The 14,043-nt window shown below is 37.0% G+C and overlaps 1 protein-coding gene across 1 annotated transcript in view; it reads left to right on the forward strand.

Moving 5' to 3' along the window:
- Positions 1–283: 283 nt before the first annotated feature.
- The window catches only part of TMX3 (thioredoxin related transmembrane protein 3), a 30,096-nt gene continuing 16,336 nt past the window's right edge, over positions 284–14,043 (forward strand). The window contains exons 1-8 of the mRNA XM_086609179.1: positions 284–329; positions 605–659; positions 4,126–4,165; positions 5,483–5,606; positions 8,648–8,693; positions 10,283–10,363; positions 11,746–11,845; positions 12,099–12,176. Coding sequence (XP_086465305.1) covers positions 284–329; positions 605–659; positions 4,126–4,165; positions 5,483–5,606; positions 8,648–8,693; positions 10,283–10,363; positions 11,746–11,845; positions 12,099–12,176 — 570 coding nt within the window. The remainder of the gene's footprint in view (positions 330–604; positions 660–4,125; positions 4,166–5,482; positions 5,607–8,647; positions 8,694–10,282; positions 10,364–11,745; positions 11,846–12,098; positions 12,177–14,043) is intronic.

Consider the following 14,043-nt stretch of genomic DNA (forward strand, 5'->3'; position numbering starts at 1 on the left):
GTCCCGACACCGCGTCAGGGTGTCACGACCGCCTTCCCCACTTCCCCACCCCGCCCCCAAGGGCGCCTTCCGCCGGCACGAAGAGCCGGCCGCGGGACCCGACGCCCCGGGCCGGCCGGTCGCTGCCGTTCGCCCACTCGGGCGGAGCCTCCGCCTCCGCCCGCCCCCCCGAAGGGACTCGCCACGGCCCCGCCCGGCCCGGCCCCGGGGCCCCCGCGCCTGCGCAGTGCGCGAACCGCCGCACGCCGCTTCCCCTTCCGGCCGCGCCGGGGCTTCTGTCAACATGGCAGCGGCGAGTGGGCGGCGGCGGTGGCTCCTGTGGGCGGCAGGTAAGCGCCGGGCGGCCGCCGGCTGCTAGGGGCTGAGGCCTGGCAGGCGCGGGGGGAAAAGCGGTGGGCTTGGCAGGCGGGAGAACGGCGGGGAGCGGCGGGCAGCGCTGCGGCCGTCAGGGACGGGCGGCGGAGACTGGGGCTGTGGGAAAGCGCGGGAGGCGTGAGGGTAGGGGGGGAGGGCGCGGTGGCGGCGAGCCGGTCAGCTTCGCTGGGGTGAGCACCCCCGCTTTGGTCTGGAGATCACTCACGGTACGCTTTTCCTCACCTCGCAGTGGTTGCGCATGTGGTGGCATCAGGTGCGGGTTTTGTGGAGGATCTAGATGAGTCGTAAGTACTGGGACATCTTGCCTTATTACTTAAGTGTCGTTTGTCTCTTTGGGGGGGGCACGACCCCAGACTGACAGCTTTGCGTGGAGTGTAGCTGTCAAGAAAGCTACACTGAAAAAGTTTTTTTTCCTTAGCAGGAATGGCAGAAAGATTGTGGTTTGTATTAAGTAGGTGCAATTAATGAAGCTGAGGAACATTTCAATTTTGCAATTTTTTTTTAAAGCTGTCATCTTGGGCCCTGTTGCCAAAAACATTCTCAGGATCCTTGCTCGCTCTTTCTTTTTGATAGAGTGAATATATTGGTGGATTGATACCTGCCTCAAATGAAAGCTGATTGCGTTTAACCAAATTAGTTTGCTGCGTAGCTGCCACAAGGAGTAGGGAGAACGGGTAAAAGTGCATTCATGCATGGCCAGAAATGGAAGAGAGAAGGAGCCTGCAGGACTAGTTCATGGCTGCTTGAAGTGCTGAGTATATTCCAGTGCAAAAATGGACTTTTACCAAAGACTTAGCCCTGAGACTGTGGAGGTGTTGAAACGGGTGGTCCTGCCCTTGACTTGGTTGTGTAGTGGCGTGTCCTGTCTTGCTTTAGCAGTTCGATGGCTACATACTTGCTATTCTCGTTAAAAAATAACTTTCCAAAAATGAAAATTTTTTTTTTGTCAGATCAGCAAGTTGATCTGAAGTGCTGTAAAGCAGCACGATTATTAGAATTGAAATAGAAGGTATAGAAGATACTAGCTGATAGGGGAGGAGAACGTGGCATTCGATGGCTGTCTTATGATAAATTTAAGCCAGTCAAAGGCAATGTTTTCATGAGGATTCAATCTATGATAAATTGCATCATAGAACTAGACAGTAAGAAAACTGTTCACTCTTTTATTGTATTGCTGATTTAGCTAGAGCTGATAATCGTAGGATCGAATGAGGTACCGTGGAATTATAGGGGAGAGAACAGGAACGTTTGGAAAGGATATTGAGGAGAGTTACATCAGCATCTCTGGTGTTTAAAGCGTTGTAAAACAGCAACTGAAGCACAGGAGCTGCTTGGACTTGATTTTTAAATCTTGTTTTTGAAACATACCTTGTATTTTCAAGGACTGAAGATAAAGGGGTTAAGTGAATAAAATAGTGAGCAAATATAAAGTGATAAAATATCTGTGGTCCTGTATCGTGTTCCCATATCATGTTTCCACAGGTGTAAATTTAAATGTAATTGCTGTTTTGGAATGAAGAATCATAATTCTGTAGTCACATAACTTTTTAAAAAAAGCTGATGAAATCCTATTTTAAAAAATGGATTTTTCAACTACAAAACCATACAGATGCCTGTATTTGCAATTGGGAAGAAAAATTAAGTGATGAGTTGTTCAGGATAGAGTTTAGTTTGTTTTTTTCTTTAGCTAATTGAACTTCTTTAATATTGTCTAGTAATTTCATCGTTGATGTTACCAAAACTAGAATGAGTTTAGATAGTTGTTTTTTGTCACACTTCAGATTTTAGTTTCTGTGGAAGTTGATATTTTAATTAAATAGGTCCTTGTAAATGAGAGGTACAACTTGAAATTTATTATTGTAAAAACTATAGTATTTTTTTATAATATGTGAGGCCAAAGTTATTAAATTCCATTGAAGTGTTCGCCCTCCAGAAGTTTCTTTTCTTTCCCTCTTTTCCTTGCTGTCTACTGTTTTTTTAAGATTTCATTCTACCTTTCTCAGTGCTCTAATGCTCTTTGCAATCTTCTGTAACAGTCATACTGTGTCAGGGGGAGGAGAGCATTTAATTGTAAATTCTTCTTTTACAAACCAGAGGTGATATTATAAATTGAAGCATGGCCCAGATCTGATGATTTAGTAGCTGCTTTCTGCCTCTTGCATCATCACCGATTATTTGACTTTTTAATTGGAAGTTAGATGGAGCCTCATTAGAGTTCTCAAGAGATGCTAGACTCTAACTAGTTCTTTCGTTAGCTTTGTAGCACTTAGGGTGGTGAAGTAAATTTTTAGTGAGGTGGTTGACGAAGCAATTTTGTGACTTAAAATTGCTACAGGAAAGCAACATTTTTATGTTAGTCGCTGCAAATAGCTTTTCTGCTTTACAAGCATTGCAACCTTGATACGCCATCAAGCAAACAAAAGTCTTAAATTTACCAGTGGAATGCTGCAATTCTAAGTTGCAAACATTCAGCACTGTAATTAGATTATATTCATGATTTCTGAATGTTTTTTTTCAAGCGGTAGACCAGCATCACCATTAGTTTTGGGGTTTTTTTGAGACTATTATTGACCATTAAAAATCTACTCAACTTTAAATAAAATGCAATAAATGTTCTCTGATTCTGCTTACTGCCTATGAGCCATGTATAGGCATGCTGCATGTTGGTAATTCATGAGTTGAGCTATAACTTCTATTAGTTGTATCTTAACTTAGAATCTAGATCACACACTTGTTGGGTAATTACATGTATTTTCATCTCCTCTCACAGTAAGAGTGTTATGGTAAGAATGTTGTATGCTGTATTTTATAGCATATGACACTTCTCCCAGTTCTATTCACTTTTATGAAGACCATCTTTTACAAGAATAAACTGTACATTGAAATTCTGGCTTCTTTAATTTTCAACGTACAAATACTTAAGTAATGCAATAATTTCTGTGATCTTGTAGTGGCAATAGTTCAGTGACATGTATGAGCAATGTTTCAAGAGGTACCAAGGAACTTTGATTTATGATGTTCTCCTATTTTTGTTTCAGAAGTTTTAACATTTACTGACAGGTTTACATTTAATAAAGCTAGTCACTTCATTAAGATGTCATTGCTCTAGCATTAAGAGTATTCAGTAGTACCTGTGTATCTCTGTTTTTTATCAATAACTTGAACATACTTATTCCAGTAAGTTGGTTTCTCATGTGCACCTTTGATAAAAACTGTCACACCTATAGTAGAATGTTGAAGGAGGTTGAACCAGAATTTCTTTGCATGTTAACATTGAAGATAATTTGGTTAGTCTACATTCAGTAAAGCAAAAATTAAGTGTAAACCAAAGCTTTAAGAGTCTGTTTTAGTTGATCTATAAAAATGTAACATTTTCTAAACAGTTAACAGCACTATTTAATTAGAACAGCTGCAAAATACTTCTTCCTTTTAGATTACAGATCCTAATGAAATATTTTTTCTGTGTTTTCTGATTTCTTACTGTTTTTCTAGTTTGTTGTTTTTTTTGTCTTAACAAATGATTATATAAACCTAATTGGTACAACTGTGTATGTAGCGTTATGTTCAGAGACACAATCTTAGTTCTGAAAAAGAACTATTTCCTCCTTCCCCCCACCCCAAAGAAAGAAACAAAACAGAATTCTTGCATCTATATTTTTATAACTTAATTGTAGACTTTGTCTGTTTCACACATGCACGTATTTATTTTCAGATATATCATGTATTTATTTCATTGTTTTCCCCTCCTAGGTTTAAAGAAAACCGGAAAGATGATATTTGGCTTGTAGATGTGAGTATATGAGAAAAATGGGAAGACCTACTAGTGGAAATCGAACCACAAAATTTGCAATGCTACAGTCTGTAGTAACGCTGCTTCATTGTTTGGAAAATCATTTGTACGTGGTGCAGAATAATTACATGACAGTAATTCTTTTGACAGGATGGATAAGCAATCTGCCTGTATTGTTCAGGATGAACCAGGAATTAGACTGAGTGCTGGACACAGACAGGCTTCATCCTACGTTTTACAGACCTTAAAAAATGAAAGCAGATGACCTAACACTTACAGTCAGGAAGTGATAACCTCTGTTCAGAATTTTTACAATTCCATTCTCTAGTTATACTGACTAATTTGTGTTCTAGACATTTAGCACTACAACACCAAATATGAGAGGCTGCTTTTACTTTTCTACCAGATTTGGAAAGATTCAGTGCTCCTTGTTTCAGAGGCAAGGAATTACTAAAAAGATTGAGCTTGTTTGCGAATGAGATAAAATTCTTTTTAGCTCACTCAAATATGAACTATAATTCCCAAATCGTATAACTCAGATTTGTGATTCTTGAGTGGGGAAAACTATATATGGTGATTTAGAGTTGATCAGTAATGTATAGGAAAATAAAATCCAACTTTGTCAATTTGGGACCTGATCTTGTTATACCAAAACATTGATAATATTCCCTATTAATTTCACTGAGGTATTGCAGCAAGATGTAGGCAGAAAGATGAAATGAAGTCTCTCAGCTCTCCCTGGCCCTGAGAAAACACAATCAATTTTATGGTGTTCTTGTGTAAGAGTGGTTGCTGAAGAACTGAAATCAAGAGGGCGGCTTGGGAAATACACACGCACGTATGTGTACACACACACCTGTATAAGCATATATATATATTTTGCCCTTCCTTTCAAAGAATAGTGTTGCCTTAATGGCAAATAAATTCATATTCCTATATAGATTGATTCTATGATCTTTTAACTTTCAAAAAAAGAGGAAGATATTCCAAAAGAGGTTTTTTTTAAAAAAAGTTACTACACAGTTAAAAAAAGTTACTACACAGTCTATTTTGAAATAAGAAATCATTTAATAGTCTAGCAATTGAATGTATTCTTTTCAAACTTGTGTTTTCATATTAAAAGTAGCACCAAATCCTACAAGCTCTGTTTGTCACTCCAGCTTTATGATTAACTTGCAGTTTTATTAAGACTTAAAAAACACCACAACTGGAAAATAAGCCTTCCTAATGTATTCGAGGGTTAATAATAAAATCAACTTCTCTTAATTTTCTATTCATTAACTTTTTTTTTTTTAATCAAATGTATTTGCTTCTCAGTTTTATGCACCTTGGTGTGGCCACTGCAAGAAACTGGAGCCTGTGTGGAATGAAGTGGGTATGGAAATTAAAAACATGGGCTCTCCAGTAAAAGTTGGGAAGATGGATGCAACTTCCTTTTCTAGTGAGTATGGTTTAGTTAGGGGTAATTTCATGACAGCCTCTGTTTTGAAACTGTCCTTATTTTTTTTTCTTTACTCATTCTTCTGTTTCATATCATAGCAAATGTACACAAACAGTCACTGGAAAACAATTTCCTGATCTTTTTCTTTCTAAAAGTGGTGATATGCTGTAGTAAGCGGTTTTTATCACACTTGTTTCTGCTTGTGTAGGGAATTCTTCTCGCTGGTATTCTTCTCGGGTAGCCAGCCCTTAGGACGTTACAGGAAAATCCTGCTGAAGTCATTACATCAGTGTTGAGCCAATTTCTCCTCAAGTTTCTCTGTAAATGTCTTCTTGAAGAACGAATTTCAGCTATTTTAATGCTTTTGTCGTTGATGATGCCTTTCATACGTAGTGACCTTTTCAGAGAAAACTCAAAACTTTAGATCTTCAGAGGAGTGGTTTGGGTAGACATGAGAGGATTGTTGCATTCTTAACAGTGTTTTCTTAGTTTTATTGTGCTTGTTTATTGTCATTTTGCTTAAATCTATGTTGAACCAGGAGGATATTTGAGAAAGAAGGCATAGGGAGCGGTGGGGCCCAAGTGGCATCTGTATTTGATAAAGCTCTGTTAATACACATAATGGTTTTAGTTAATACCTGTTAAATGTGATTATTCAGGATTGTTATATTTGTGTAAAATATTACACAGAATACTTTTTTCAGTGATACTCTAGTTTTTCTGTGCTTACATGTAGTAGAGTTTGGTCTTTTGAGATTAAAATTATCTTGTCTCAAACACCAGTTATTATATATAGTTTTTTCAGTATAACCCCATAAATTTGACCTCATGTTTCATCTTAAAGGTACTTATTTGCTAAAGAAAAATAAGTCTGGAGACCTAAAAGTTTCAAAATCATGCAACCAGGTAACTTCAAAAGTGGGAATAGATTTGGTGGATCTCTAATATTCCAATCATGTATGTCAAATTCTTTATCATTTAAATTATATAAACTTTTACCTTGAAATATTTGCATCTACCATCCTGGTCCTGATTTTTTTATATTTGATACCTAGAACAAAATCGGCACTTTGATTTTGTTTTAAAATTCAGTTTTGCATATTTAAAAATTACTAAAATCTACAAGGTTTCTTTTGTGCCCTGAAAATGTTTTTCTTCTCAGGTTTGTTACCAGTTTTATGAAGAATAGAGTCCGATAAATCTTTCGGAATGCTTTCATACTTTCATTTTAAAAGTGGAAATTTTACAACATCTGGATATGAAAAGCTCAGTCAACTCTCCTTAATGTCTTCCCAATGTAAAGATTCTCTGAAATCCAAGTAATTCATTCTTGAGAGTATCAGAAGGAAATGCAGCTGGGCACACACGTGTGACTAGGAAGGAAGATGAGTGGTTGGCTCTGCATAGTTCTGTGTTCCTAATAGGAACGTCACGTAGTGTGAAAAATCTGAACTTTGGGTACCTTGTCATCAGAGGGTTGAGATCACAGCTGAACACGTAAAGCATCCAATAAGTGTCGCCTCTGGTAGCTGGGTGGAATGCGGATGCAGCAGTTATATCCACAAAACAATCACTCGGTGTGGCATCAGTTGAATTTTCATGGGGGTTAGACTCAGCAGCCTACTGACTGTGACCGAAGTAGAAATGTGTCGCAGCTGGATCTGGCTTAATTGCTGCTGTTTGCCTGTACTGTATTCCTCATATCAACAAGTGGAGATGATGATGATGTAAATAAGTCAGTCACTTCCATGATGTCAAGAGGATTTTAATAATCTCCATGGCTGGGATGTTTTAAAAAGTATATATTAAAAAAAAAAAAATCTCTGTTTTGTAGTTCTGACTGGTCTCAAGAGCGTACAAGGAGAAATTAACTGCCTGGCAACAGCTTTTTCTGATTGAACGTTCTAATACACTAATGCATTCTAGATCTGTGTAGTACAGCTGTGAGAGAAAAGAATCAAAATCAAATTGATCCTAGTACACGTATTTCTCAGTTCAGTCTCCTTTGGCTAAGATGCCAGTAGGTGAGCTGCTAGTTTTATTTGGAGTTCTGTGCAATTAGGGTTTTGATCCAGGCAAACAACCTTAAGGTCATGATTTCTAAGCTGAGAGTCCTGCACACAAGTCTTCCCACATCTTCTGCTCTGGCATGTGGTTGGTAGCTTCAGAAAGTTTATGTTAAAAGTATTGAGTCTTGGTGCATTTTGACTGCAAGGTTTGTTTTTCAGTAGGGAATTGCACAAGCGTTGTCAGAATTTTAGACTAATTTTAGTCTTTTTTGAAGACTACTTAGTTTAACTTTTGGAAAACACAAATTGACTGGAAAGCGTTGTTTAACGTAGCAGTTGCCATGTTCGCAACTGGAAGGGTAGTTGCAAATTGTACTCCTCTAATTGATGGAAGTAATATACAAGGTTTTAAACAAACATGACATGGGAGAAAAAGTTCTGCAATTGTCCTACTTTTTACCACATTGATAAGCAGGAGTAACTGATTGCTTAGAAAGTGTCTATTTCTGGTGAAGCTGATAACTGTAGACATCTACGTCTGCAGAATATGATTTAAAAACTGACTTTTTGAAACTGCTACAGTACGATACTACACTTTTATTGTTACTCTTTTTTGTAGCATGAGTAGTTAGATGTCCTTTATGTTTGTTTTAAGCATTAGTATTTACCGCTCTACATCCATGATGCTTAATTCTTGCCTCTCATATTTCCAGCCAATTGTATGTGCATATCAAATGCGTACTACCTTTTGTTGAAAACTGACCAAGCGATGTATTTAGAGTATTCTCACGACATTTGACTTGTGGCCTGCGAATTGAGAGCCTATGCTGGGACCTTGCAATACCCCAGAAAGAGGTCCAAAATTTAATGATGTAGCTTCATAACAGCAGCTTCTTTAAAGCAAGTAAATTGTACTAAGTGGTAGGTTTTTCATTTGTTTTATCTGACTTGAACAGTAAACTATGTTTAAAGATTTAAGGTAGGAGAGCAAGAAAGTCTCAATTTACTTTGATATTTACATGTTTCTTTCAGGTATTGCATCTGAGTTTGGAGTGCGAGGCTATCCAACAATTAAGCTGTAAGTTGATGCATCCCATTGAATTTCTAAGAGTCACCTGTCTTACCACTGATTCCATGACAGTACAAAAAAAAAAAAAATAGTGGACTCTGCTTAAAAATCCTGTACAAACAAAGAAACCAGAAAAAAGCCCCCAAATCAAAACCAAAACCAAGACCAAACAGAAATACTCCACCATCTCATTTTGACATTATCTTTTATTTCTACTGGACTGTTTTACTTTGAAATTCAGTAATACCCAGCTTTGTCTTTAGAAACAGAACTCTTAAAGGCAAGTTAGCAAATTCAGAATTCATTTAACTGCTGTTTTCTAGGCAACTTTGTAAAAGTCTACGTGTATAAATATATATTTCAAATATGCACATGTATTAAATTATTATTCTTAAAAGAAATTTTGTGCACCAATTGATTTGACACCTTAACAATGATTCAGTCAGTAACTGCATACCTGAGTCTTCCTGTTAACTTTTGTGAGTTGCCGATTGCATTTTCTTATTTTTAATTACCTCTCTCTTCTCTTCAGTTTACTTGAAAATCTTATGTAGATGACAGTAGTGGTTATGATATAGGGTGAAGTGTGAGAGCAGTTGTTTGACAAGAGAAGCATATGTATTTTTTTTTCTTCATGGAATGAAAAAAAAAATCAATAGAGGACAACATGATGTTGTTATATGTACATGATGTTTTAACATGTAAAGTATGCAGTCCAGTACAAGGTCGTGTTAAATAAAGGCATAGTAATTTTGAGTATTTTTTACTATGAACGTACTGTGTTTGTTAGCAGGTTATTGTTTAAGCAAATAGTATTCATAATACATAATAAATCTTGTCAAGTTAGTTTTCTCAAAAGGGTGGCAGAAATGTTTAGCTTATTGATCTTTAAGGATGGAAAACTTTATTGGCATATGGAGGCATAGAAAATGTGGTTGATGATTATTTTTTTTCCTGTGAGTTTCTTACACCTGTATGGATTCAAAGAAAACCTGTTAGAATTAGTGAAACTTACTTGAGTATTCTTGTAATGCAAATCTGCTGCATCTGATGTCAGCAGAGTACAGCAAACTGACCATCACTTGTGGAAGCTTAATTTAGTGCATAAATTCAGAAGGTTTTGCAGGTCATTTGATACTTCTGAATTATTATAAAGCATTAAAGAAGTTTATATGTTTGGTTTTTACAAGGACTAATCCCTAAGCGGTATAAATGTTGGATATTTGGAGTTTAGTTTGGGCGTGTGGTTTTTTGTGTGGTCATAAGCAAGTGTTCCAGCTGACCTGTATGTTTACAGAGTAAATGACTGGCATGCTCTAGGAAAAAATAATCATAAAAGAATGTTTATTATTTTGAAAAGTCAGTAAATCAGATGTTATGTAAATAAGCTTTTACTCTATAAACGCGTTGTATTGCATTACTGAGTTTTATATTTTGCTGACCACTTCTTTTATCTGGCTATGTGAAAAATTATCTTTCTTATCGCTTGCTGTAAGGTGGCTGTAATAAACATGTAAAGATTGAGTAAACCTACATGTGCAGATGTAGTTTAGTTGATTTCAATTCTGTTCTATTTTTTGTCTTTCCTATTTATCTAGCTTAAAAGGGGACTTGGCATACAACTATAGAGGACCTAGAACTAAAGATGATATAATTGAATTTGCTAATAGAGTAGCAGGGTAAGTATATTCTTCTGTGAGACTGGTTCTGGTGGCTTAAAACTTGCACAGGATTTTGAGTTGGGCCAAAAATTACATCAATTTAAAAAAGAACAAGACATTGATTTGAAGTGAAAAACTATATGTACTATACCTGTGGTTGCATGTGAGACTGTTGGTAAGTGGTATGGAAAAGGTAAGTAGAGACTGGCTAGTCGTAATACCTTTTTTACAGTGCAAGAACTGAGGGCTTTTCAAAGTAGTGGAAACTGTGAACAAATGAAACTCATGGAATCCAGAAACAAGAATACTGACCTAAATGTTGGCTGATAGATAGACATCATTACTAAGGCAGAATCTGTTTAATACTCAAAAGTTACCTTAAAAATATCAGTTTCGTATATGCTTATGCATCTGAAAACTTATGGCAATTGGCAACATAAGCGTTGCTTTTACAGAATTGTTCATAACAGTTTCTCTTGTTTTTATCTTCCTTTCCTGCAGTGGCTTGTGGCCTCAAAATGCTATAGGCAGTAATCTTTGGGGAGAAAAAAAATCATATTTCTTTCCTTTGTTCTTAGATATAATTAAGAAACATTAATATAGGTACATAATATTAATTAATGTTCAGAATTCTGTGGTTTAGGAAAATCAGTGATCTCTAGTACTTTACTAGAATTTTGTAAGATCATTTATTTCTAAGTCCACGTTTTCTAGCTGCTGTGCTTACATTCAGAATTTCTCTCTCAAATGACTGAGATCTTAATGTGGCTTTTCACTATATGAAGAGGGCTTATAAGAAAGATGGAGACAGACTTTTTATCAGGATCTGTACTGACAGGATAAGGGACAATGGTTATAAACAGAAAGAGAATAGATTCAGATTGGACATAAGGAAGACTTCTTTTGCTATAAGGATGGTGAGGCACTGGAACAGGTTGCCCAGAGAAGTTGTGGATGCCCTGTCCCTGGGAGTGTCCAAGGGTCACATTGGATGGGGCTTTGAGCAACCTGATGTAGAAGGTGTCTCTGCCTGTGACATGGCGGTTGGACTAGATGATCTTTAAAGTCCCTTCCAACGCAACCTAATCCGTGATCTTGTGGCCAGTCAACGGCATGCATGTTTGCCTCATAGGAGCATTATATACTAAGATGTTAATTTCAAATTTAAATGTGCTATTTGAGGAACATAAGTTTATTTTAGAGGGATTTTTAGTTGTTTTGCTTTTAGTGGAAACTGAAACAAATGGAAAAATTAAATGAATTTGCACTGAGGAATGCAGTTTAAAGAAAAAAAAAAAACAAAAAACTGTATGACATTTTATTGAGGATTTTTATTTGTTTGGCTTTTGCAGCTTGCAGAAACTGAGGTGTTTTTCTTTATCTTTTTTTCCTCCTCCTAGACCTCTTATCAGGCCACTTCCTAGCCAGCATATGTTCGAGCATGTGCAAAAGAGGCATCGTGTGCTTTTTGTGTATGTTGGTGGTGAATCTCCTTTAAAGGTTTGCAGCTTGGTTAAATAAAGTTACTTCTTTTGACTATTCACAAACGTAATATCGTCTATAAAGTTCAAAGGCTGAAGTGCATGCTTGTAATAAATTCTAATTTTTTTTTACATTTATTAAAGTGCTTTTACAATCTCGTGTCATACCCATGTTTTCTAATTACTCTTTGAAGATAAGGTATGTCACACAACTTTTTTTTGAAGCATACTAAAAGTTCAGAAATTAAAAAATGTTGTTTGTATTTTTGCAGGAAAAATACATTGAAGTTGCTTCAGAACTAATAGTTTATACATACTTTTTTTCTGCCTCAGAAGATGTGCTGCCTGAGGTAAGCTGTTTCAGTTCCTACTATTTCCTCGGAAATAGCATAGTTCTCATATCTATAATTTTACTGTTTTGATGGCACAGACATGGCTTCTTACAATATGTTTGGCTTTGATAAATTTTCAAACTAATTACACTGAAACATTTAATTTTTGAGTCTACATGGTTAAAGAATACAAACTAAATTTCAGTCTGTCATTGCTTTGTATTGGCCAAAGTACTTGATCAGTAGATATCAGAAGGTATGCAGAGCTCAACATGGACCATACAATCTGCTCTAGAAGGTAGATACTTTCATTTTTAGCCAATGCAAAGCTCTTCTTGCTCCTGGCAGCCCTTTCATCAACAACTTTTGTAACTAGTTTAAGGATCTGTGGCATGGAGTAGCACTGGTACCCTAATAATCAGAGAAGTGAAAAGGTAAGTTATTTTCACCGTGTGCAGTGCAGCTGATCAAAACGTTAGTCTGCCCAGGGGACAACTGATCCAGTCTACTGGCTGTGGAATTCTCATGGCTCTTTGGACAATTCTGTAACAAGGAAATTAGTTAGTCACAAGGGTGGAAAAAATTGGTACTGCTGTTGTTAGTCTAACCGTTGTTGCTTATGTGTTGAAGCAAAATCAAGAGGCTTTTTCATTTATTGTTATCTCCAAGTGGGACCTAAGTCTGCTCCAAGCCTGATAGCGCATGGCTTTGAAATTAGTTTGGGATTAGCAGAGTGAGAACTAGCTTTTATTTTTTTTAGGCACCTGCTTTTTCAAACATCATAAGTAGAACTGACCACATTATAAATAGTGTATTGTTAGATTTCCAGAAGCCTTGTATCAAAAACTACCTCAATTTGAATATTGCTATTTGCACTTGAACCCCGTCTGAGCAAGAAAAGTGCTGTTCACTCATGAAGTGGAAAGAGTGTAAAAGGCTGGAGCTCTTGAGATTCTGTGGTCTCAGTGATACAAGCAGTGAGCTCTTTTTCCCACCAAATGGCATTTCCCACAAGTGTCATTTACACTGATATAGTGAAGATATGCAGTATTCTATGGAGAGAAGAAAAATCTTGTGAAATCACTGGTTGCTAGTTGTAATGAGGCTTTGCATGACAGTGTTCACTGTTTGGCTTTGTTTTGTCATCTTAGGTAATCTTCTTCCAAGCTTCAGGCATCTTTTGCAAGCCGTAAACTTGTACGTAGACTGATTTCTGCTTTAAAGATGCTAAACTATGTTTTGGATAAATAGAGGATAAACCCTCATCTGGAATTACCTTTGTCTTGCTCATTCATGTGAGCTGTTACATTATAAACCTACTGCTTTTACATTTATTTCCAAGAAAGATAATTTAGAATGATTACAGAAGGCATATCATTTGGTAAAGCACTCATGATACTGTTCTTATGTTTCCCAAACATACCAGTAAATTAGACAACTCAGCGAACATCATCATCAAAACTAAGCTCATGATAGAGTCCTTCTTAACCACAGATGCTATTAGAATTTTAATTTAGAATGATAGCAAGCAGAAAAGGAGTAGATGTGATATTTGTTCTGTGGCAGTTTACTGAAAACATGAGCTGGATAATATTCTTTCAAGTTCCAAGGGAAATGTATTTTTTTGAGTATGTTGCTGACTATCCTAAATACCATGTTGTAGATGGTAATACAGGTGTTCATTGTTCTGTTTGCCTAAATTAGGACTATTTGCATCCCTGTCTGCTGAAACCGTCTTTATATTCCCATGAGCCTGAACCGCAGGAAATAGCCCAGGTTTAGTGGGACATGTTATCAACGTTACTATTTTACCCTACAATATTGACTGTCTGTTTAGTAGAAGTAACAGTGTGACAGGTACGCTGACAGCAGCACAAATCGGGAA

Source organism: Tauraco erythrolophus, chromosome 3, assembly GCF_009769465.1.
Source record: "Tauraco erythrolophus isolate bTauEry1 chromosome 3, bTauEry1.pri, whole genome shotgun sequence".
Lineage (NCBI taxonomy): Eukaryota > Metazoa > Chordata > Aves > Musophagiformes > Musophagidae > Tauraco > Tauraco erythrolophus.